The 23,048-nt window shown below is 44.7% G+C and overlaps 1 protein-coding gene across 10 annotated transcripts in view; it reads left to right on the top strand.

Annotated features, from left to right (window-relative positions):
* EML6 (EMAP like 6) overlaps positions 1–23,048 on the top strand; it is a 90,950-nt gene that overhangs the window by 64,809 nt on the left and 3,093 nt on the right. For 4 of the 10 annotated variants that reach the window (XM_032103829.1, XM_032103831.1, XM_032103828.1 and 1 more), the window contains exons 25-44: positions 556–644; positions 1,272–1,448; positions 1,547–1,748; positions 1,956–2,082; positions 9,388–9,402; positions 10,623–10,631; positions 11,659–11,737; positions 12,728–12,857; positions 13,911–14,009; positions 15,202–15,222; positions 15,582–15,755; positions 16,434–16,642; positions 17,083–17,240; positions 17,876–17,990; positions 18,507–18,695; positions 19,707–19,927; positions 20,637–20,799; positions 21,285–21,388; positions 22,431–22,584; positions 22,857–22,957. In XM_032103829.1, the coding sequence (XP_031959720.1) occupies positions 556–644; positions 1,272–1,448; positions 1,547–1,748; positions 1,956–2,082; positions 9,388–9,402; positions 10,623–10,631; positions 11,659–11,737; positions 12,728–12,857; positions 13,911–14,009; positions 15,202–15,222; positions 15,582–15,755; positions 16,434–16,642; positions 17,083–17,240; positions 17,876–17,990; positions 18,507–18,695; positions 19,707–19,927; positions 20,637–20,799; positions 21,285–21,388; positions 22,431–22,584; positions 22,857–22,957 (2,536 nt within the window). The remainder of the gene's footprint in view (positions 1–555; positions 645–1,271; positions 1,449–1,546; positions 1,749–1,955; positions 2,083–9,387; positions 9,403–10,622; positions 10,632–11,658; positions 11,738–12,727; positions 12,858–13,910; positions 14,010–15,201; positions 15,223–15,581; positions 15,756–16,433; positions 16,643–17,082; positions 17,241–17,875; positions 17,991–18,506; positions 18,696–19,706; positions 19,928–20,636; positions 20,800–21,284; positions 21,389–22,430; positions 22,585–22,856; positions 22,958–23,048) is intronic. The other 6 variants (XM_032103836.1, XM_032103835.1, XM_032103832.1 and 3 more) reach the window with 5 other exon arrangements.

Genomic DNA, 23,048 nt, shown 5'->3' with positions numbered 1-23,048 from the left:
TGTGTGGGGCCACCTGTGTGCCTGAGCCCTGTCCCTACTGTGTGCCAGTCCCAAAATATGGTGTGACCCACTGGCAGCAACACCACAGCACCTCCATGGGCACAGCAAACTTCCCATCCCAGGACAGCTTGGAGTGGAGCCGACTCTGCCAGAGGGGCAGTGCAGAAGGGATAGGAGCTGGCAAATGTTCCACTTTTGGCAAAGCCGCCTTGTAAAATTGTTAGGAAAATCAGTAGCACATGGATTTATTTTTGACTTCCATTAGTGTGATGATGAAACACAAACAAAATATTCCCTGTCAGCAGAAACTGATATGCTGCGAGACAGCAACTTCTTAAGGATATTGGATGGTATTTAAAATATTACTTATTCATTGAACCAGAGGATAGGACCCTTACAAGTGATTCTAAGCATCTGTGTTCTTTTGCTATGAGTAACTTTCTGGAGAATAATTTCTTAATTTACCCCCAGAAATCTTTTCACTCAATCAAAAGAAAGTCTTTAGTAGTCATAATAATTAATAAGATTCATAATGAACTCCCCTTTTGTGTCCAGGAAAGTTATTGCAAGTCAATTCTGGTGCCAAAGAACAACTATTTTTTGAAGCACCGAGGGGGAAAAGGCATATTATAAGAATTGCTGAGGTATGAATTATGTTTACTGGATTATTTTTACTACGAAAGTTATCTTTAAGAATTGTCTTCAAATGGTGTATTTTTTTCCTTTTATAATGCTATATTTGCAGTGGTTAGAATTAGAATTATTTAATCATTCCACAGTGTCTTTCCTAGCATTTGTAAATGGCAGAATGTGCAGCTTTCTGCTTGTATCTCTAAATTTATTATTGTTTCTTTATTAGCAGCCATTTGCCATAATCCCCTTTCCCAAAGTCACCTGTTTTCTGTGTAACCAGTCACATACAGGCTATAAACCACCTTCAAACAGCAGGATCTGGCTTTTCATCAACTTGATTATTTGTGGCCTGTACTTCTGCTACAAAACTGCCGATGTTTAGCACCTCAGAAAATCTTTAGGGAGATTTGTATTCAAATCGTGCTCTGCCTTGGGAACACAGGACTGTTCAAAGTGTTAAGCCTTTGGATGAAGATACACAGTTTGTGTTAACAAGCTGGAACGAGCACAGTTTCTTAAGAACTAAAAAAATGAAAATAAAAATTAATATCAAACATAGGAAACTATGCACATGACACTAGTGTGTATTTGGTATGTTTGAAGTACGAAGCCTTCTTTTGGGGGAATTTTGCTTGCAGATAGAGAAGATTGAATGGGACACCTGGACATGTGTGCTTGGTCCCACCTGTGAGGGAATCTGGCCCATGCACAGCGATGTCACCGTTGTCAATGCAGCCAGTCTCACAAAGGACAGAACCCTCCTGGCCACGGGAGACGATTTTGGGTTTGTGAAGCTCTTTTCCTACCCAGTGAAGGTAAGAAGTGTATTTATTTCAGTAATTGGAAAGAAAAGTAAGGAAGACACTGTTCCTGGGGTGTCAGGCTGCCAGCTGGGGGATTCTCTGTGCTGCAGGGCCAACATGCCAAGTTCAAGAAGTACGTGGGGCACAGTGCCCAGGTGACCAACGTGCAGTGGCTGCACAATGACTCCGTGCTGCTCACTGTCGGCGGTGCCGACACCGCGCTCATGATCTGGACCAGGGAGTTCCTGGGCATCCAGGAGAGCAAGCTGGTGGACAGTGAAGAGTCAGACACTGATGCAGAAGAAGATGGAGGTAAAGAGGATTTGTTTCAGTCTTCCTTGCCTGAATCAGAGATTCACACAGGCATTTAACTCGAAGCTTTGCTGTACTAAATTTCAGTGTAAGGAGAGCTTGGTAGGATTTGTTTCCTTCCTTTTATTGGTGCAGATCTTCTTGTTCTCTACTTTCCTGCTATGAAACAAGGATAGTTTGTTTTATTCTATGTTTTATTTTTCTAAGGTTATGACAGTGATGTTGCAAGAGAAAAAGCAATTGACTACACCACTAAGATCTATGCAGTGAGCATTCGAGAAATGGAAGGCACAAAACCCCACCAGCAGCAGAAGGAAGTGTCAGTGGAAGAGAGGTATGTCCCACAAAGGCTTTTGCTTTCAAGTGTATGCTGTGCCCTTTTGCATCTCTTTTCATGCAACTAAAATTAGTCCTTAGAAGTAAGACAGGGATTTTGAAATTCACCAGACATTTAAAATGGTGTTCAAAGAGTACAAAATGATAATACCATGGAGAAAAACACGTGTATATAATGCATCTGGGAGTGTTGCATTCTTTTCTGCAGTTCACATGAGCATTTATATTCTCTCCTAACTAGTGTATGTCAGCAGCAGAGCACTTGTGATAGTGGTAAGCTTGTAAATATTTTGTGGTTAAGGCTTTGGGTGGTCCTTTTATTGGAAGGTTTTCAGTCACATGTAACTGTGTTGGGTTGTCACCGTTAAAGCTGGAATTTCCCAGGGCACATGCTGGCCTTAGTCTGAAATACTCTAAAAAAAATTAGCTGGAAGGGGAACAGTGTTGGAAAGGGCAGCAAAGAAAAGAGGTAAGAGCTAAGAACAGAGGATGAGTCCAGTGAAACACAGACCTAAAGGACGGGGTGGTAAAATCTGATGGGACAGAACAGGAGCATCTGTAACTGGTAAAGTATATTCCCCCTCAAAATCTGGAGCAGTAAATCCCTTACCTGTGAATCCAGCTGGTGACTCAGCTGTGAATCCGTTCTCTTTTGCTGGAGTATTTTCTTAGAAGTGATCATTCTTCTGTCAGGACTTTCCTTGCTCTTGCCCCCACACTGGGCACTGGCACAAAGGGCTGCTGTGGGTTAGCCCACAGAAAGGATTTCAGCTAAGTTGTTCTGTTATTGCAAGAAACAAAATGCAGTTAATAATACTTCCTGATGTTATGCAAGCCTTGGAAAAATAAGTTTCTGTCTTTAAAGCTCTCAAGGAATGCAGTGCTGAACCTCTTGGACAGAAAGTAATTAATAATTTTGCTCAGTAAATGTGCAAAATAGGAGAATTGGGTGTGAAATGTGGGATATGAACTATAAGAAAAATGTTGCACCCATTTTTTTTATCACAATGTCTTAACGATACCATGCAGGAGGAGGATCGGTGTTTTTTACAATAAAATGTTGGACAATAACCTTTGCTTTTCCCTTTCTTTTAAGAATATCTCTTTTCCTCAAATAAAGAATTTGTTCCTCCATTTTTCTATAAAAAGGCATCATGTATCATCTGGTAAACATAAACGTTTGCAAGTTGAGTTTAAAAAAGGAAAATTATTATTTTATTTTGGGTGAATTGCTAAATTGTTATAGGAATAATAAGTGCCAGTGGCACACAATGCCCAGATGCTTCACACCAGAAACCCTTGTACCCTCCAGCTGTTTTATTCTGCTTTGATGATGCAAAAGCAACTGTCGAATGAGTTTAATTGACAGATTAAGCTGGTCTTTAAAATGTCTTGTGCTCATGAATTACCAACAATTTGAGCAAGAGCATCAGTGTCTTGTGCAGCTTTTCAGCACCATTTCCAGTCCAGGAGTGAAAATCACCCTTCAGGTCCCTGGGAAACCTCCCTTCTCTGCATCCATGGCTGTGCTGTGTGGTGCCACAGGCTCTGGAGCCTGTCCTCATCCTCAGCCCCTCTCAGGGAGAGCAGGCCGTGTTTATGCAGCACCACAAAGCCCTGTGGAAGCTGGAAGTTGCTCCAGTGTTTCCACACCTCCCACTCTGCTGGTGGCTGGTGAAATGGGGAGGCACCTCCTCTGCAGTGAGGTTGCCCCTGACTTCCAGAATAGTCCCTTCACAATGGCTGCACATTAAAATAGCATTCCAAGGGAATAACCTATCCCGTTTTATATCCCCAAGTTCTGGACTGAGGAGAGTAAAAAGCAAGGTCTTAAAATTTTCCCTATCTTTGTTCTTCTTGCTGTCTCTGTGTCATCAACAGTTTTGTGCTTCATTCTAAACTAGGTTAAAAATAAACCCTTATCGCTGTCCTTGCCATCTTTTCTGCTTGAGGGTCACAGCTTTTGTGCACATTTTTATATTCTTTTTAAATTACAGCAGCTTCAGTACAATCACACCTTTGGTATTTGGAATTTGCTGTTTTGATAAATCTGACAACAAACCCCATAATTTTCATATGTCAGTCATTAGGCAAAGATAAATTGACTTCCCTTTCTTCAGGGGATAAATATAAATAGTGAGACTTTATAGGGAGATAATCAGAAGCAGCAACTTTATGGTGAAGTGCCAGCAAAACTGTGCTTTCTGAGGGTGTTTTGCTTGGATAGGGCCTTAAGCTGTGAAAGGTGCTGTGTTTTGGGTGCAGTAAGATGGGATTGATGTGTTGGCTACTGCAAGACTGCGATTCCTGGTCACAGTGGTACAATGTGTGCACAATTCCTGCAGAATCTTGGCACTGCCAGTTGTGAGTGCCTCAGGCTAAAGCTGTCTTCTCTGACAAGACGTATTAAGTGTGAGGGAAGCTTCATACCTGTGCCAGATTCCATCTCTTCTGAGAACACAAAAGAACAGAGCAGCTGGAAAAGGGTTTGTCTGCCCATGACAGAGTTCTGGAATCCTTGGGCTGGCTTTTCTTTGCACCTCCAAGGGTCCGAAGTGACAGTTGATCAAGCCAGGTGAAATGGAAAGTCTGCAAGTACTCAACTGTTGGTGTTCAGAGAAATCCTAAATGTTCAGGGAAATCAAGTCCCAAGTCAGCAGGTCTTGAGGCTGTGGAGTCTTGAAATCTCTGTGCACAGGGCTGAGCGAAGTGGCAACAAGGAATCTTGGAGGCAGCTCCCAAAGCTTTAAATTTTCTGCCAAGGCACAGCTGAAGTAGCTCTCCCGGTCCCTCCAGGTTTGAAGAGGGGAACCCAGAGGATGTGTCGCATTCTCTTTCAGGCAGGCACGTGGGGAAACTTGTTAGGCTTTTGAGGAGGAAGATTTTCTGGAGGAAGTATTCCAAATTTTTCCCTTTGTGATTGCCATACGTCTGTCTGAAGACCCAGTGACTGTGCACTTAATGGCTTTTGTGCACGGAATACTCTGGTGTTGGTAACTTACTGTGCACATGCTGAAAACTATGGGACAAGCTGGCAGGCCCCTTAGGACAGAAACCGTGAGTTAATCCCAAGGCCTGGAAAACTGCTGGCTCCCTTCACTGCAACATGCAGTGAGGATCTTGGAAGTGTCCTCTGTGCTGTGTTTTCATTGTGAGTCTGAGAAAGGAAAAATTGTGAAGGTGTAATGAGAAGAAACTCGGAATTAAGCAAGTTTAAATTAAGGAAAGGAAAAAAAAATAGAAAAAGCAAGCTTTGGGTTTAAGCAAGAAGTAGGAATAGCTGGGGCTGCTGCTCTGAGCTACTCTTTGGGGGCAAAGGCTTGGAGCTCACTGGGGTTTTTTCTTTTAATAGTAATGCTTAGAGGGTAAACTGTTGCTGAAGTTATTTTCCAGCTTACATAATCAAACACGCTTCAAAGGTGCCATGTGGCACCTCTGAGACAGGTCCATCTGTTTAATCTTTCTGTTTGCTGGAATAAGCTTGCAAGACTCTGTGTTTCTCTAATAGAAAGTGGTGAATCTGAAAAACTCCGGGTAACTTATTTCTCTAGAAAGAACAAATCATTGTTTGATTCAGGAGGAGTTTGGTCTTGGGAACTGTGATGGGACTCCTGAGAAGATTGCAAGTGTGGGGTTGGGAGCTGAACTGTACAATGATTTATACAAACTCAGGAGTAATAATAAGGTTTTCCCTTAGAAAAGGAGAGCCCTTGATGAAATTTATTTTTCCTGTCTAACTTGAACGTAATTAAAATAATCATGATTCTGCAAGTATCTTGGAGGAGTGTAGAAGTTACATGATAGATTTTACTTGCAGGATTTGAATCAAATCACGGCCTGGTATTTTTGGGGGAATCCAACATTTCCTGTCTCTATCAGCAGCTACAGCTTTAGGATGGCAAAGTAGCAGGAGACTTGAGGCTGAGGGACAGTTCTAAAATGTCTTGCAGTTGTATTGGTGCGTTTGGTTAAGATCATTAATCGATTGTTGTTTCTCTCTCCTCTCCCCGACCTTGTTGTTTTTCTTCTCCCTTTCTGTGTCTTCCCTCCTCTGCTCCCCCCTTCTCTCCCTCTCTGCCTCTTTGGCTGGCACCCCTTGCCGTGCCCGTGGTGCAGGAGCGGGGTGCCCTCGAGAGGGGCTGCAGGACCAGTCTCGCGGGGTGGGAGCTCCCAGCGCGGCGCTCCCACTCCTCGGGACCCCCTGGCCACTGGTGGGACTGTCCCAGACAATCCAGGACAATTGTAAGCTCTGCTGTGTCACAGAGGAATTGTGCTATTTCAGAAAAGGGCCAGTTTTTGAATTGGGACCGTTTTAACCAAGAGTTGATACGATGAGAAGTAACATGAGCTTGCTGATGATTGTATTGATGTTACTAATCCTAAAGGCAAAGATCTGTTTGCATTTGGCCTCCTACTAACCCCTAACACACCCCCTGCGTCTGCAGCTCTCCTTTAGCTCAATTTGCATGACTCCACATGAGCCCTGGTGATGGGAACTCCTTCAAAGCAGGTGGAATGTGTAGAAAAACAAAAAGCAGCATTAGCATGTTTGTCCGGTTTTCTGTTTTCTCAGCACCCTGGCTTGTCTCACTCTCCATGAATTACCCACCTCAGAGCCTGGTCTCCATCATGGTGTTTGCCTCATGTATAATCATGTGTCCTGATAAAGATGAGAAGTTAAATATCTTGGATTTTTCTGTTCAAATGTTACTCTTTAGATCATTGATTTCTCTAAAACAATATGAACTGACTTATTTAAGTTTTCAAAATAGCCCCCACAAGCCTTTGCACCATAAAGTGAATGATTAGACATATGGTTACAGCCTTGGTTCCTGTACCTTTACACACACACGTCTGTGGGTGCAGTGCAAAAGTTTTGAGTGTGAATCTGTGTTGTATTTATGTGTAGGTGGGGACTATTCAAAATGTATCTGGAAAAACACATCCTTGGAGTGGAGAAAATAACTTTGGGCTTATTCCGGCAGAAAGCCACTCTTTGAGCATGAGGTGCATCCTTTGGAATATTCACTTTTACTTTCTCAGCAGCATTATGTCAAGTTAATGCACCGTGAATGCATTTGACAGCCTGCTGCTTTCATCCCAGTTGTCCCCAAGGCTTGTACACATTGTGACTGGTATTTGTCAGTCCCTGCCAAGCAGCTGAACTCAGAGTCAATCTCACTGCTCCCACAGGTCAGCACAGAGCTGGCCCAAAGGTCTTCTCTGTTTGTGTGACACTCGGGGGGGTGGAACTGAGGGATGCCAACGTTGCCGTGTGTTTCCAACATTTCTGTCTCCGAACCTGAGTGCTCTCTGCACTGAGGGTGATGTGAAATATTCAGCTTTTCTGAGGGCTGTTGTTTGAGAAGTAGTCCAGGACTGATGGAAAAAGCCGTGTTTCTTGTGTTTTGTCATGCAGAGGGGGGATCTGCCATATACAATTGGTTCAATGTTTTTATTTACACAATACGGCTGCAAAACGTACTGAAACTTATGCAGGGAATACCAAAACAACTAGAAAAGACTGTTCCTCCAGTGTGTGAGGGACAGCATGTCCAGAGAGTCCAGAGTGTGAGGGAAAGCAGGTCCTGGTGCAGCAGGGCCAGTCTGTGGTACAGGAGTTGTTTAGGGAACAACTTCCCAGGGTGTCCAGAGCAAAGGCCCTCAGGTTTCATTCCAAAGTGATTGCCCTCGTTACTAATTGCTGGAGTGCTCCTTTCACTGGACACTGGGCTGGAATGACCTGGGAATGCAGTGACCAGCTGCCCTGACAGGCTGTGACAATGGCTGGCCCTATCAAAGTCCTGCAGTAGTTTTTGGGTTTTTTTTAATTTTTCTTTTTTTAAAGAGTGCATCAGCATACACGTGAAGTTATAAGTATTGTAACCATGTAAGGCTTTTTCAGTGCTTTAAAAAAATAATTCAGTTTGCCACTGATGTTTCTTTCTGGTTCTGTTTGAGCTTTGCTCTGATCTGCTCTATTTGAGAGTGAGATATTTTCATGTTGGATCCTATTCTTTTTGTTGTCTTATGATAGCTACAAAGTGTTAAGAAAAAGTAACAGCAGGAAAACTTGTATGTAAAACTCCTATGTATGTTGGAATGGGAAAATCCAAGGCTTTAGAATTTACAAAATCTTTTAATCCCTTCTCTAGGAAGGGATTAAAAAAAGCTCAGGGAATTTCTCAGCAGTTTGGGGGCACTTGGGAGTCCTCTCCTGTCACTGGGCAGGACTTTTTAAAAAAGGCACTTTTTAAAGCTGCTTTTGCATATTTTCTGAAATGAAAAGTATATTTTTTAAATCTTGGATTTTTGTTCTATTACCCAACCCTACTACCCTGCCTCTCCTTGAACCTTGCTTTCTCTTCTCAGGAGCAGTCCTGCTCATGTTTGTGTAGATCCAAGTGTGTTCCCTCTCCAGTTTGCAGCCATGTAAATCCATATCAGTCTCCCTTTTGTGCTCTAAGCTTTTCCCTACCCATTCCTGCTGGCTCAGCCTGTCACCTTCTGGGTGGCAGGACACTCCTGTCCATCTGTCCCTGCTCCAGACCTTGTTGGCCCCTTTCACGTGCTGCTGCTTCTGGAGTTCCCTTGCTGTTCCCACCGGCCTCGGAGCAGAATGCTTGTGTTCTCCCCAGTTTATTCCCACTGCAGGCAGCATCTCCAGCCAGACAGCAGTGATGGCCTGTGCCCTGGAAACAGGAGTTGGTTATATCCCCTCCCTCACAGAATTTATCATAACAGTTTTTGATCTGCTTTTTCTCTCCTTTATTTTCCATCTAAACAAATGTAGCTTCTTCTCCCCCCCCCCCATAGTTTGGCCCTGTTCTTTAAGATCCCATCTCTTTTCTCTCTCAAGGTGCCTCACACTTCCAAAACCCCATTCCCTCAGCCCAGCTCTTGTAGTGTCCACCTGTTGTTCTCCATCCTGGTGCTGCCTGTCCACCCCACCCCTGACTGGGCTCCTCTCCCTCCATGGCTGGAGGGAATGTTCACTCACACCTTTTCACGTTTCTGCATGAAGGTGGTGCTGAGGTTTTGTCGCTGTGGGTCTGGAGTTCTATCCCTGTCTGACACCTGTGTGTACTCGTGTGAGAACATCCTCAAGACTGCCATGAGTAACAGAAATCTTCTCTGCTGTATTCACAGTACCCAAAGAACTTGAGACCCTCGAATGTCTGACTCTGTCTTATCTTTCCCAGAACTGCTCCATCCCATAACGTAATCTAAGTGCGTTTGTTTTAAACTGCTGCAAAGAAACCGTTAATGCTTGTGTTATGTTTTAACTTGCTGTCCTTTGGAGGCAGGGAATTGTCAAGTAAGTACTGATGGGGAGCCCAGCAGAGGCCTGGATTGCTGGGAATGTGCCATGCAGGTTGCACAGGTCCAACAGGGCAAAGGGATGTCGTTTGCTGCAGTGCAAATTTCTTGTCTTGGCAGTGTCACCTTCTGTATCAAAACAAATTAGGTGTAGTCACAGGCTTGTTAAAAGTGAAATGACTTTTAAAATGTGAAAAATGTGCTGCTTTGTTTGTTTTATTGAGATAGTGATGAGGCAGTGAATGCACACGTGTGTATATATACATGGCTATGTATATATCAATGCACACAACATCTGTGCTTGTGTGTGCTGTGAGTAAATATCTATAAAAGTATCTGTGTGTGTGTGTCTCCAAATTAAGCCTCATGCTTACAATCTAGTGACTATCAAGCATGTCACAGTGGTAGTGCTCTCTTGCTTTCGTGAAGTATTTTGGCTTGCTCTTGTCATAAACTTTGATATTCCTAGGTAAAGAAATGTGGAAATGATCCAGTTTGAAATGATACTAAAACAGAAAAAAGCATACAAGAAAACAATTCTTTTCCGAAGTGCCAATTCAGAGGCCCTCATAAATCTGGGCTGAAATGAAATAATTTATTTTGTTTTGTAATAACTTCCCCTGTCCCTTCCCTGCCGGTAACAGCACTGCTGCTCAGTCCTGCTCCACCCAGGGTCACCCCAGGGGACACGAGCGACCACTTTCTGAGGAAATAAAGGTACTTGTTCCTGTGGACAAGGCAGGACAGGCTGTCCTGGGAGTGACTTGGCCTCCCCACAGCAATCGTGGGCTAAATTGCATCTGAACTGGGATAGAGAACAATCATCCATTGTGTGCAATCTCAGCAGTGCTTAGGAGACTGTCAGCTTCCTACCAGTTCCTCTCTGTGTGGCTCCTGAAAGTAAACGAGCCGTGGAGTCCCGTTCTGCTCTGGTGCAAAGTGTACAGGAAGCTCGGATGTAGCTTCCCTTTCCCCTCCATCCCGTAGGATCTTTAGCTCCGAGTCTGCCCAGGGATGCCAGGTGCGATGTTTCCGGGTCTGTGGACTGGTGCACTCTTTGGTTTCTGTTTTAGTTCTTGCTGGCATGCTTGGATAGCACGTGTTGTGCCCAAGGAATGACTGCTGCGCTCTGAAAGTGCTTGTGCATGAGTCTTGTGCTCAGAAGTGACACCTAAACTCTATTAAGTTTCTTGCTTGGCTTTATTTGCTGCTTACAAGGGGATCAAGGTAACTCTTTCACTCTCTTCGTGTCACGGGTCACCTGCTGATGTGCTTGTTGGTCCTTGGTGTGCCTGAGAAGTGGGTTGGATTGGTTATCTCCAGCTGTGCTCTGTCTCAGAGCTCAGGTTTTCCTGCTGCCCATTCCCACAGTGCTCAGTCCCCACTGTGCCTTTAATACCTTCCATGAAAAATCCAGCTCCAGAAAAAGCAGCTCCCTATACACAAAAGGGAATTCATTCTTCTCCAATTAATTTTTTGCAAAATGGGAATTACTGGTAGTTACAGTCTCAGGACAGGAACAACTTTCACAGCATATGGAATGTAATAGCAAGGTCACATTTTTCTGGAATCATAAGCCCTGGGAATGCTTTCCAAGTGCTTCCCTTAGCTCTGTCCCTCTTTTCCCAGCAAGATCAATAGCAGCAGCAGAGGTTATCTGGCCTTACAGACCGTTTGCACACATCAGATTTCATCTCAGCCTGTGTTCTGCATTTGTCTCTTTAGCTACTTTTAGCAACTGTAATTATATAAAAAAGCTTTGCTGGCCTTAGTCTCCTAAATTCCCTTGGATGAAAGACTTGTGCATTTAAATGCAACCATTTTATTTTTAATATGATTTTGGGAAGATTTTATTGAAGCCATGTCAAGGTTTTGGGATGGGCCTTCTCAGAAGAAGCAAGGCTGGGCAGAGGTCAACTTCCAGCTGCAGAAATTACTGTAGATCATTTCTGAAAGCACCAGTTTACCATTATTTCATGTCAAGGATTTTTCCATGGATTTAAATCATTATGTTTTGGGGTCTTTTGAATGGTGTAAGGTTGTTTGTTCTGCCACTCATCCACAAAGTCTACATCAATGTTTCTGCTCTTTCTATCAAAAAGTGTAGGATTTTAATCAGTTTATTTTACAACTCTGGAAAAAGCTCATACAGGGGGCTACTGTCCATTTGCTGCTCACACATGCTGTGATTTTGAAGCTTGTATTTTACTTTCAAACATATTGATTGTCTCTCTTTTTAAAATGTTCTTTTCAGGCCACCAGTGAGCAGAGCTGCTCCTCAGCCTGAGAAACTGCGAAAGAACAATGTCAACAAAAAAAAGAAACTGGTTGAGGTCAGGATTAATACCTTTTTAATTTCTTTAAAAGTAACATGGCTGGGTGAAATCCATTTTGTGGCTTAGTGAAGGGCAGGTACAATCACAGAGTGTGTTCATTCCTGTGCTCACTGCTCAGTCCCAAGGGAGGTACAGCCAGGGCCAGCACTTTGGCCCAGGAAAAATCCTGTGTGGGATTTTGAATTATGGAATTTGCTCATTGACTTTGGAACTTCCCTTTCTCCCCAGACAACTTGTTTGAATTCCTACCTAATATGCAGAACAAGGAATATTCTGTGACCTGTGGGCAGTTTGCAATACTTGGTCTGTGGCTAATTGGGATTGTTCCCAGTGAGCTGTGATTGTGTTTGGGAGAGTCATTAAGTCTGGCTTCAGGGCTCCAAGGCAGTAACAACAATCCATTAACCATCCTCGGTTCCTGGAGGAAATTTCCTTGGCAACTGCTCGTTGTAAGCTGCAGTTACACCTCTGATTAATGTCTTAATTACAGAGTTACTTACGGCCTGCCCTGGCTTCCTTTAAGGACTTTAAGATCAGAATTTGGTCTGTGGAAATTTGGTAGTTTATGAGAATGATTTTTGAAAACTCTGCAAGTATGTCCTTTAAAATATCTGATACCCTATAGAAATACTAAACTGTGATGGGAAGAGTAATAAAACCAAGCCCGTTCTGTGAGTTGTATCTGTTTAGAATGAAAATTTACAGAACCAGAGCGCATTTATAGCCCCCATAATTATTAAAAAAAAAAAAAAAAAAAATAGTGCAGTGCTTTAGTTGACCAATTAAAGGCTGTTGATAGCCTATGATAATGTAATACCTCAATAAATGAGCAGAATGGGGATAACTAATTATTGTTTTATTATTCTATTGCCTCTACAAGATATTTGTAGTTGTGTAATTTAGAATCGTTCTTAAGTGGTCCAGACTCTGAAATCTCCTTGTTTCTTCTTTCATTTCACTCTTAATCTGTTTGTATTCCTGGAGCAGGAGCTGGCTTTAGACCATGTGTTTGGATACAGAGGATTTGACTGTCGCAACAACCTCCATTACCTGAACGATGGTGCTGACATTATTTTCCACACAGCTGCAGCAGGCATTGTCCAAAACCTCTCTACTGGTAATTCCACCTGAAACACTACTTGGAGATAAGAAAATGCTTTACAAGGAAAATATTTTTAATTGAAAGTCTGAACTTTTTAATATTCCTGTGACTTTCCCACATTTTGCATCTTGATACAATAGCACAAACCCACTGTAGGTGGCTGGTGTGTCACTGGCAGGTTCTCATCCTGTGGCTGAAGGTATGGGAATGGCTTTCTCTCCCAGCAGGAGAGAGCCTGGCTGGTGAAGTGACCAGTACCCCCAAAAATGTGAGAAGCTGTAACATCCATAATTTCATTTTGAGTTGTTTTAGCAAAGCCATGCTCCAGGGAAGGGCACGTTCTGGTGCAATGCAGCCTGAGCAAGTTGCTCTTTGGAAGGGACAGAAATATTCCCTGCCTTTTGGGTAATGCAAAGGAGAAAAACCACCAAAAATCTATCTGGCCCTAAGTTGTGGCACCAACATCTCTGTGTCCTTCATGTCTCTCAGGAAAAGAGAGGAGTTAAAGGAATTTTGACTTGATTTTTTCCCATATGGTCCCAGCTATGCACTCAGCAGCTCTGCTGCTGAGGTGGGGCCCAGGGGGAAAAGCTGTCAGATCTGGTGGCCTTTGGGGACTCCAGTCCTAGTGCAGCCTCTGACCTGTGGGCTGGGAAACAAGCATGGCCCCATCTGTCCTTTCTGGGCCTGTTCCCTTGGGAGGGCTTTGCCTCCACTTGGCTTCCCACTCACTGCCTCAATTCACTGGCATTTCACTGGGAAGCCTGGGCTTTGCATTGGCAGTTTTGGTGTTTCTTGCAGTTATGGTGGCTACAGGCTGTTCTTGGGCTGATTCCCTGGACATACAGAAAATTCCCCAAATATTGTATCCACCTCTGTGTGTTGATGCTTGTGTCCATGGCGCATTTTGGGAAGAGTGCCTGGGAATGAGAGCAGAGCAGCCATGGGCAGCATTAGTGCCCCCCACGCCCCCTGGGGAGTAGTAACAAGCCGCCCAGTAGTCTGTGCTTCTGTGTGGGCTCCTTCCTCGGTCCTGTGGTGACTCAAGTCCTGTTTGGATGTCATTAGGCAGCCAGAGTTTCTACCTGGAGCACACTGACGACATCCTGTGCCTGACAGTGAACCAGCACCCCAAGTACAAGAACGTGGTGGCCACCAGCCAGATCGGTACGTGACCCCCACAGCAAAGCTTTACTCACAGTTATCAGGACCCTGACTTATTTGGGGCTTTTCTGTGGAGGACTTTTACTTTTTGTTTGATTTTGAATAAGTAATCAACCTCCAGGGTTTACTTAGGATTTCAATTCCATCTCTGATTGTAAGTGAATGGATTTCAGAGTTCTTTGTTGTGTAATCGTATTTCACAAGGCAAGATTTGATAAACTGCCTAATCATCTCAATCATCTGATTTATAGAATTTCTTCTTTCCTTCCTGTGTCCAAGGCACTGTTTAGCAGTGAGAATACACTGAGCATCATTTTCTCTGCAGGAATACAGGAGCTGTACAGAAAAGGCCAGAAACAGTGAGATCTCAGCAGAAGTTAGGACACGTATCAGGGGAGAGTTGGGAATCCATATGTATTTGTGTGTTTATTATTTACATGGAGAGTCCTGCCAGATTCCCTAGGACCTTCTGCAGGAGTAAACATTGCATGGGGAATGCAGGATGAGTTGTCCCAAGCCTTGAGAAGGATCTGCTGCCTTTCAGCTTAGTGCTGGAATAATTAACTTTATGGAGGAGAACGGGGTCAGAACGTCTCCTCAGACCATTCCGGAAGGAGAATGGAATCCATAACCGGAGGACAGGAGTCACTTAACAGGGGGCAGGGAACAGTAGTGATGAACACAGTGACAAACACAAACCCTCTGCTGCCTGTACTGAGCACGGTCACTTCAGCTGGAATGTGAAGGGAGCACCCAAACCCACACGTGGTGCCAGAGCTGTGCAAAGTGCTGATTTCTGTGACATGAAAATGCTCAAAGCCCTTTTCCTGGGCCCCAGGAGATCAGTGCTTCTGAGTTTGGCTGATACTTTGTGTACCTACAGATTCACTCCACTTTTGAATCTAACAATTTTTAAAACTTGCATGCCTTTAGCATTTCTTTTAGATACCATTTTTAAAACTTAGAAGTACTAAATATTGTTGCAATATTTGTGTATAAAAGCCAATATACCCAAAAAACTTCAACAATATTCCTGCTTATTTGTTTTGTTGATTTAATCCATATCCATTTCCAAGTTTTTAATTTTGTTTTCCTTCTGGTGCTGATGCTGGCACTTCAGCACGAGACACATGACTTATTTCACCTATTGTTTTCCCTTGGTGCTTCCTCATTTGCCATTGCTCTCACAATGCAGGTGACATGACAGAATTCCCAGGTAAGGCTGATTTGTTTGTGAATTTAGCAGTCCTGTACGAGTTCCATGTTGCCTCGTTGTATCTGTGTGAACCATGGATACAAGTGAAACATCTGCAGGCAATTTCTTTTGCATGAGGCTCTTCATGAATGTTATGTTGTTCTTTTAAAACTTGTCTGACTTCATGGACTACAATGATTCCCCCCCCCCGTGTTTTGCAAGCTATTTTGATTTCTCTTTGTTTTCCAGTAGTGCTAATCCTCAGACAAATCCAACCCCCCAACTAATGTCTGTTCAGGTTAAATGTTCTTGCAAAATGCCTGGTTTGCACTGAAGCTTTCCAGAATTAATTCACTTTTAATGCCTCTCTCTGCCCGCAGGTACAACCCCCACAATTCATATATGGGATGCCATGAGCAAGCAAACCCTTTCCATGCTGCGCTGCTTCCACACCAAAGGGGTCAATTACGTCAACTTCAGTGCCACTGGCAAACTTCTGGTGTCAGTGGGAGTCGACCCAGAACACACCATCACCGTGTGGAGGTGGCAAGAAGGTAAAACCCAGGGGGAAATCGTGTTCCTTCAGCCCAGCAGAGCTGTGCACAATGATTTGCTTTGCCTTTCACGTCTTTGGACTTCTGTGTCCTCACTCTGAGTATCCCAGCTAATCAGGTAAAAATGGCAAAGGGCTAGAAAATATGGGCAAGAAGGTAAGTTTTAAACATTTATGGAAAGTGGAAATTAAGGAAAGAATGATGCTTAACGTAAAATTACATGAAATTAAGGAGAATTACTGCTTTTCTTTCCTAAAACACTTGAAATACTATGATGGAGATAGGCCTTTGGGAAGTAATTTCCAGAAAATAATTATCTTTGGAAATGGTAGAGGGGAGAGAAAAAGTGCCTCAGCCTATTAGTGTGTCCCTGTGCATTTTTCACCAGATGATATCCAACATTTCTCTTGTGTTCTCACTGACCCAGGAGACAAACTGTGTTATGAAGGCCTTAAATCTGCATTTCCTAAATCTGTGGGATACAATGGAATAACCAGGGACCTTGGGGGTTGCATTAAGATGTTTGATACACTAAATAGTGTTGGGATTTGCAGCTTTCAGCATCTGGGATCCAGATCTCTAATCCAATACCAGCTCGACTTATTTGATAAAATCATATCAGATTTTAATTTCTCAGGTAAATTCAGCTTTATTTTTATGATTTCCTAATTAAACCAGGGGCTAAAGTTGCCAGCAGGGGTGGACACCTGGAGAGGATCTTTGTTGTGGAGTTCCGCCCAGACTCCGACACTCAGTTCGTGTCCGTGGGGGTCAAACACATGAAGTTCTGGACCTTGGCTGGCAGTGCTTTGCTCTACAAGAAAGGAGTCATTGGTTCCATGGAAGATGCCAAAATGCAGACCATGCTTTCTGTTGCCTTTGGAGCAGTGAGTTCAAATTACCTGCTATGGGATTTTAGGTTACCTTTGTATTAAACCTGCAAGGGTCAGTTGTCTTTGCTGAAATCCAACCAGCACTTGTTAGTGAAATGTGGATTTAAAACCTGTGCACCTTGAGATCCTTCCTTAAATTTCCTGAGCACAAGTGGCTGAATGTCTTCTATTAAGTTTTGTGCACACCTACTGCCCTGGCTTTTATTTTTTTTTGCTGGTTATTTAGCTGTTTAACTTAAACCACGATCTGTTACTTTGTGTATCATTTTTTCTGCTAATAGTATGTGGTGTGACACATGCCAGTGGTGCCACCAATGGTGACAGTCCAGTGTGGTTGTTAAGGACTTGTAAATTTAATTTAAAGAATTTTACTTGAAGCTGGACAAAAACGCCGAGGTGTCTGTTGTAGCAGAGGTTGCTGCTGTCTGTTGCAGAATAACCTCACCTTCACTGGTGCCATAAATGGAGATGTCTACGTGTGGAAGGATCATTTCCTGGTCAGGCTGGTGGCCAAAGCTCACACAGGACCAGTGTTCACCATGTACACGACTCTGCGGGACGGGCTCATTGTCACCGGAGGGAAGGAGAGGCCGTAAGACGCAGAATCTTCCTAAAGTGCCCAACTTCTGTCTCTCTTGTGTGGTTTTGTTTTCATTATTTATCCAGCACCCCAGAGATAAATGGTCTCTGTGCTGTAGCAGTTTCACTCTCAATTTTGCACAACCTGCCCAGATGGCTCAGTAAGTGAAGGACTAAAGGAGGACACTTGAGGGTTCCACACACGCATGTTCCATGCCAAGGACACTCTGAACCTCTTAGGGATTGGTCCAAACACCTGGATAAGGTCCTTGTTGCCTGAGCTCCTGCCATAAGTGGAGTTTTCTTCATTTGTTAGTTCTGTCAAACTACAGACAGCCTCTCCCAGTGGAGATGCTGCACGTCTTGGGGTTACCACAAGTAACATGTTTGCCAAGAAACAGAGGTTTGAGATACGTGACAAGAGAACAGTTTGGTTTGTACAAATTATGGTGCTGTTTAAAACATGAAGTGTGAAAGCATTTAGTTTTTTGTTATTTACTTCTCATTGCATCATAGAGAAGTGTCCTTATATAGAGTGGAGGGTGGATCAATGTAAGTTTTGTGATTTAAGCAGAAAAGTACTGGTGGGATTGGTGGGATTTCCATGTGCAAAGGAGCCATCCAGGTGACACCAGGCCTCCTTTGCAGCACGAAGGAGGGGGGAGCAGTGAAGCTGTGGGACCAGGAGATGAAGCGGTGCCGAGCCTTCCAGCTGGAGACCGGGCAGCTCATCGAGTGCGTGCGCTCCGTGTGCCGGGGCAAGGTGAGCAGCGGCCCTTCCTCCGGGGCAGCCGGGGCCGCGGGGGCAGAGGGCACAGCTCAGCTGCTTCCCCAGGCACAGCGGAGCACAGCTTCCGCTGGTTCTTTCAAAGTCACAAAACCCCCACTGGGAGTTACTGAGAGACCTTGAGCTTTGGTAAAGTGGAACACAGGAGAAATAATGGAGTAATTTGACTTGCTGCAGTCACTCCTGAGCAAGTGTTTAAACTGGAAATGAGAAAGGAGCACGTGATGCTGCGCAGGATGGACCTGTCCAGCCGACCGCTCCAGGGATGGTCTCTGTTTCACTTTGCCTGGGAATCTGACACATTCCTTGATAACACCACCACTGAAGAATGTTGTTTTGTATTTCCAATCCAAGTAGCCATTAACCAATTCCAAACTTCCTCTGTTTATGCTTTTTCCAAGTATTTGCTAAGAAAGCCCTGGAAGTTTAAACCATGGCAGTTACTGTTACACTGACCATCTGTCTCCACTCTTTTTCTTTGGCTACAAACAGGGGAAAATCTTAGTGGGAACGAAAGATGGAGAAATCCTTGAAGTAGGAGAAAAAAATGCTGCCTCAAACTTGTTAATTGACTGTCACATGGAAGGGGAAATCTGGGGCTTGGCAACTCACCCCTCCAAAGACATATTTATCTCTGCAAGCAACGACGGAACAGCCAGGATCTGGGACCTGTCGGACAAAGTGAGTACCGTGAACGTAAAGGTGTGTGATTAAAAATGAACATTTTATCCAAGCATCCATTTTCCACCTGTGCCTTTGAGCAGCCCTGGAATGAGAGCAGGATTTTGCCTCTGTCCTGAGCAGGGTTTGGTCCTGTTTTGCCCCAGTTCTTGCCTTGCTGTGAGTGCAAAGGCGAATCCTTGCTGTGGGAGAGGTGCTGGGCTGTCCCACAGCCAGCACTCCCAGAGGAATGCGGGGATTCACCAGCACACCTGCCCTTGGAGTGCCTCTTGTTGGGCATTGCTTATTTTAATCTAAATCTGCAGGCTGGGGGATCAAGGAGGCATTTTAATTCCATGTTGCCAGTCCGGGTGACACAAATTGTGCTGTCACATACAGAGCCCCTGCCCATCATTCCACCCTCCTGGCAGGGATGGATCCCTCCTCTTCAGAGCCTTCCTTTGGAGCTCAGCATGTTGCCTCAGGGGTTTTTCCAAGTCAGATTGACTAACAACAACCATTTTAAAAAATAACGAATAAAACATTAATAAAAAAAAACCTACCAGAAAGGTTTCTGCTCATTTTAGCCAGCATAAACCTTTTCACAAGGTTGCTACCTGAGCTGACAAGGATAATTTTTAATGAGGAAAATTAATATATTATAAATACAACCAGCTAGGTGAAAATGTAAGAGCTTTCTAGGATGTTTTCACATATCCAATGAAATGGGAAAGCTCTGTGCCAGTCAGCAGTTGTTGCAGCTGTCAAAGTCACCTTTGAAACAAAGTAGGAAATTGGTTTTTCAGCTCTTTCTGCTAAACAGACCTTTGTCTGGTGTGAAACTGGATGTCACCCTACAAAATAATGCAAACATGAAGCCCCCATCTGAATCACATCTCGATTTTGAAGTCTGCTTAGTGACAGATGCCTGGTGGGATGCGAGTCTCGGTGTGACATTTCAGGTTTATGTTTAGAGGGAAACAGAGATGATTTGTTTTGAATTAAGTGAGTTTTATACTTTGTGTTTGGAAGCTTTCCGTGTGCTGGGGAGGTGTGAGCCTGTTGCGTGTGTCCCCGCAGAAGCTGGTGAACAAGGTGAGCCTGGGGCACCCCGCGCGCTGCGCCGCGTACAGCCCCGACGGCGAGATGGTGGCCATCGGCATGAGGAACGGAGAGTTCGTCGTCCTGCTGGTCAACAGCCTCAAGGTGTGGGGCAAGAAGCGGGACAGGAAGTCTGCAATTCAGGACATCAGGTAGGAAGTGCTCAAAATACACGGCTCTGGCTCAAGGAAATGGCCATCGAGTCCCAGGTGCATTTGCAGAGGTTTTCTTAGTCCATGTTTGTTGAAACCTGTGTGAGCTGGAGAGGGGCATTGTGGTGGTGCATGAATTCAGTTACATCCACACTGCACAGCTGTGATTATGGGAATTAATTTTCCAAATTGCAGTTTCTGTCACTGACTCCCAGAGGATTAGTGTCACTCTGCACACTGTGCTGTGGCTTTATGTGAGTGCAATATTAACATCACTTAACTACAAACAATATAGAAGAGAGCCATGGAATGGTCTAGGTTGGAAGGGGCCTTAAAGCTCATCCAGTGCCACCCCCTGCCATGGCAGGGACACCTCCCACTATCCCAGGTTGCACCAAGCACCGTTCAACCTGGCCTTGGACACTTCCAGGGATGAGGCAGCCACAGCTTCTCTGGGCAGCCTGTGCCAGGGCCTCCCCACCCTCACAATATTCCTTCCCAATATCCCATCTAACCCTGCCCACTGTTAGAGATATCTTTAGTCTTCCTCTGCTGTTAAGCAACAAGGTTTCATTTGAGTTCTGTCTTGCTGTCAATAGAAGACTTTTCATGTTTTCCAGTAAACAAAGTTACTGTTAGCATGAGAAACAAAATCAAATCTTGCACCAAAACAGGCAGTGACATCCCCTCTCCATGTTTCATTGTCTAGAATCAGCCCAGATAACAGGTTTTTGGCAGTGGGCTCACAAGAACATACTGTGGATTTTTATGATCTCACTCAAGGCACAACCCTAAACCGAATTGGCTACTGCAAGGACATTGCCAGTTTTGTCATACAGATGGACTTCTCTGCAGACAGCAGGTATATCCAGGTACGTCTGGGATAGCCCCTGGAGTGCTCGGATTTCTTGTGCCACCATAAGGAGATGGAGGCATGAGCTGTGCTAAGAGCAAAGCATTATCCCAGGTTAATGGAACAGGTACAACACTGAAAAGGAAATTGTGGATTATAACCATGCAAAAGCAGTTCTCTTCCTCTCTGAGCCTGGGAGAGAGAGGGTTAATTTGGGGGGTTTCCTTTAGAAATGTTTCCAATTTAGTAAAATTGGGTTGAGATAAAGTAAAGTATAGAAGTGAAAGAAAATCTGTCAGCTCTGAACACCTCCTTCCATCATCATCCTGTGACATTGTTATTCCTTCATATGGCACATGTTGAATTCCAGCTAATGAGGAAAAAAGAGAAATGTTATCCCTAGATGTTTAATTCCTCATAAAACCTGGTGAGACTGATGGAAATCTTAAAGAAAAATATGTTATTTATAGCAGAGCTTCCAGGCTTTTCCTTTTCCACTCTCAGGTATCCACAGGAGCCTACAAGCGTCAAGTTCATGAGGTGCCACTGGGAAAGCAAATCACAGACCCTGCAGTCATAGAGAAAATCACCTGGGCCACATGGACCAGGTAACACTCAACGAGAGCGTGGGGCCAGAACTGGGACGAGGGCACAGGTTTGAGTGTGGAAATGCTGACATGTCCCCAGGGCCTGGCAAACCTGCGAGCGCACCCGGGCTCTGCTTCCTCAGAGCTCCACCTGACACCCTTGGGATTTTACACACAGCTGTGGCTGTTTGGTGTCTGTAGTAATTAGTGCTGTGCTAATTACACCAGGGGCTGTCACAGAGCCACAGTGGCTAGTTGCCACTTGTCCCTGGCCCCTCCCATGCCTCTGGGCCCCTCCAGGCTGCCTTGTCACACATCAGCAAACACCAGCAGCACAGAAGGCCTGGAAATGTGCACTGATTGTGTTAAGGAGTTTTGAGTGTCATTGGAATACATTTCCTGATGTGGATGAACACAGGAATCTCCCCCCAGCATTGCAGAACTGTGGCTGTGCTCTTCCTGTGAGAAGTGGGACAGGCCAAAGGGAGAGCTGACAGTGGGTGAGAACCAGGCAGGGCGAGGAGAAGGTAAATGAGAATCCTCCTACTCTGACTGCTCTGCTGGCATAAAAATCTGCCCCAAATTCCCTATTCTTGAGGACTCCTGACAGCTGGTGGGAGGGGCAGATGCCTCAGTCAGTGACTCTGGGTAAATGATTACAGAGGACTGAAGCCAGGGGCAGAACACTGATTTCTGAGAAAGAGTCGACATCCAGACAAGCATTCCCTCATTCAGGAACTCATGGCTAAGAGAACACTGCACTCAGAAATCCTGGGGGGAGGCTCACAGACACCAGAGCTGCAGAAGATGCTGGCATAGAATGATGGCAATGGTTTCATGGGAAATAAACCTCAGGGTTTATGGATAGAGATTGCCTTAAGAATCACACAAAAATGACGTGTGGCCACGATGAGCTCAAGGCAATCATTTAGAGGGGACAATTTTATTTTAAATGCAGGGATTTTTTATTCCTGAGCTGTGTTGGCTCAGCACCCTGTGGAAGAGCAGCAGCAAGTTAAGTCTTATGGTCTAATGTCTTTTATTTACCTTGGTTTTGGAACAGCATTCTTGGAGATGAAGTCATTGGGATCTGGCCACGAAATGCAGATAAAGCAGATGTCAACTGCGCCTGTGTGACCCACGCTGGCCTGAATATAGTCACGGGAGACGACTTCGGGCTGGTGAAGCTGTTTGACTTCCCATGCACAGAGAAATTTGTAAGTGCCTGTTTTATTTTCATCTGAGCAGCTTTTGCTTTTCCCAAACTCCTCAGCACCAGTTACAGCACCCAACCAGCGTCATCCATCCCTGGGAAACTCCTACAGCATCCAAGCTGCTTGGGCTGTCCCCTGGGCAGCTCCTACAGCATCCAAACAGCACAATCCATCCACAGGCAGCTCCCACGGAGTGAAAAGGCCTCGGGCTCAGGATGGCTGTGGGCACAGAGCTGTGCCTGGTGCCATCCCTGAGCTGCTGTCCTGTCCCACAGGCCAAACACAAGCGGTACTTCGGGCACTCGGCACATGTCACCAACATCCGCTTCTCGCACGATGACAAGTTCGTGGTGAGCACCGGAGGGGACGACTGCAGGTAACTGGGGCCGGAGTGGGGCACGGGGAACAGGAGGAACAACACACACAGAGACAGAGCCAGTGCCAGACAGATGGAGACTGAGACACAC

The sequence above is a fragment of the Corvus moneduloides genome, chromosome 3 (assembly GCF_009650955.1).
Source record: "Corvus moneduloides isolate bCorMon1 chromosome 3, bCorMon1.pri, whole genome shotgun sequence".
Lineage (NCBI taxonomy): Eukaryota > Metazoa > Chordata > Aves > Passeriformes > Corvidae > Corvus > Corvus moneduloides.
This window is presented reverse-complemented; position numbering and strand designations above follow the sequence as displayed.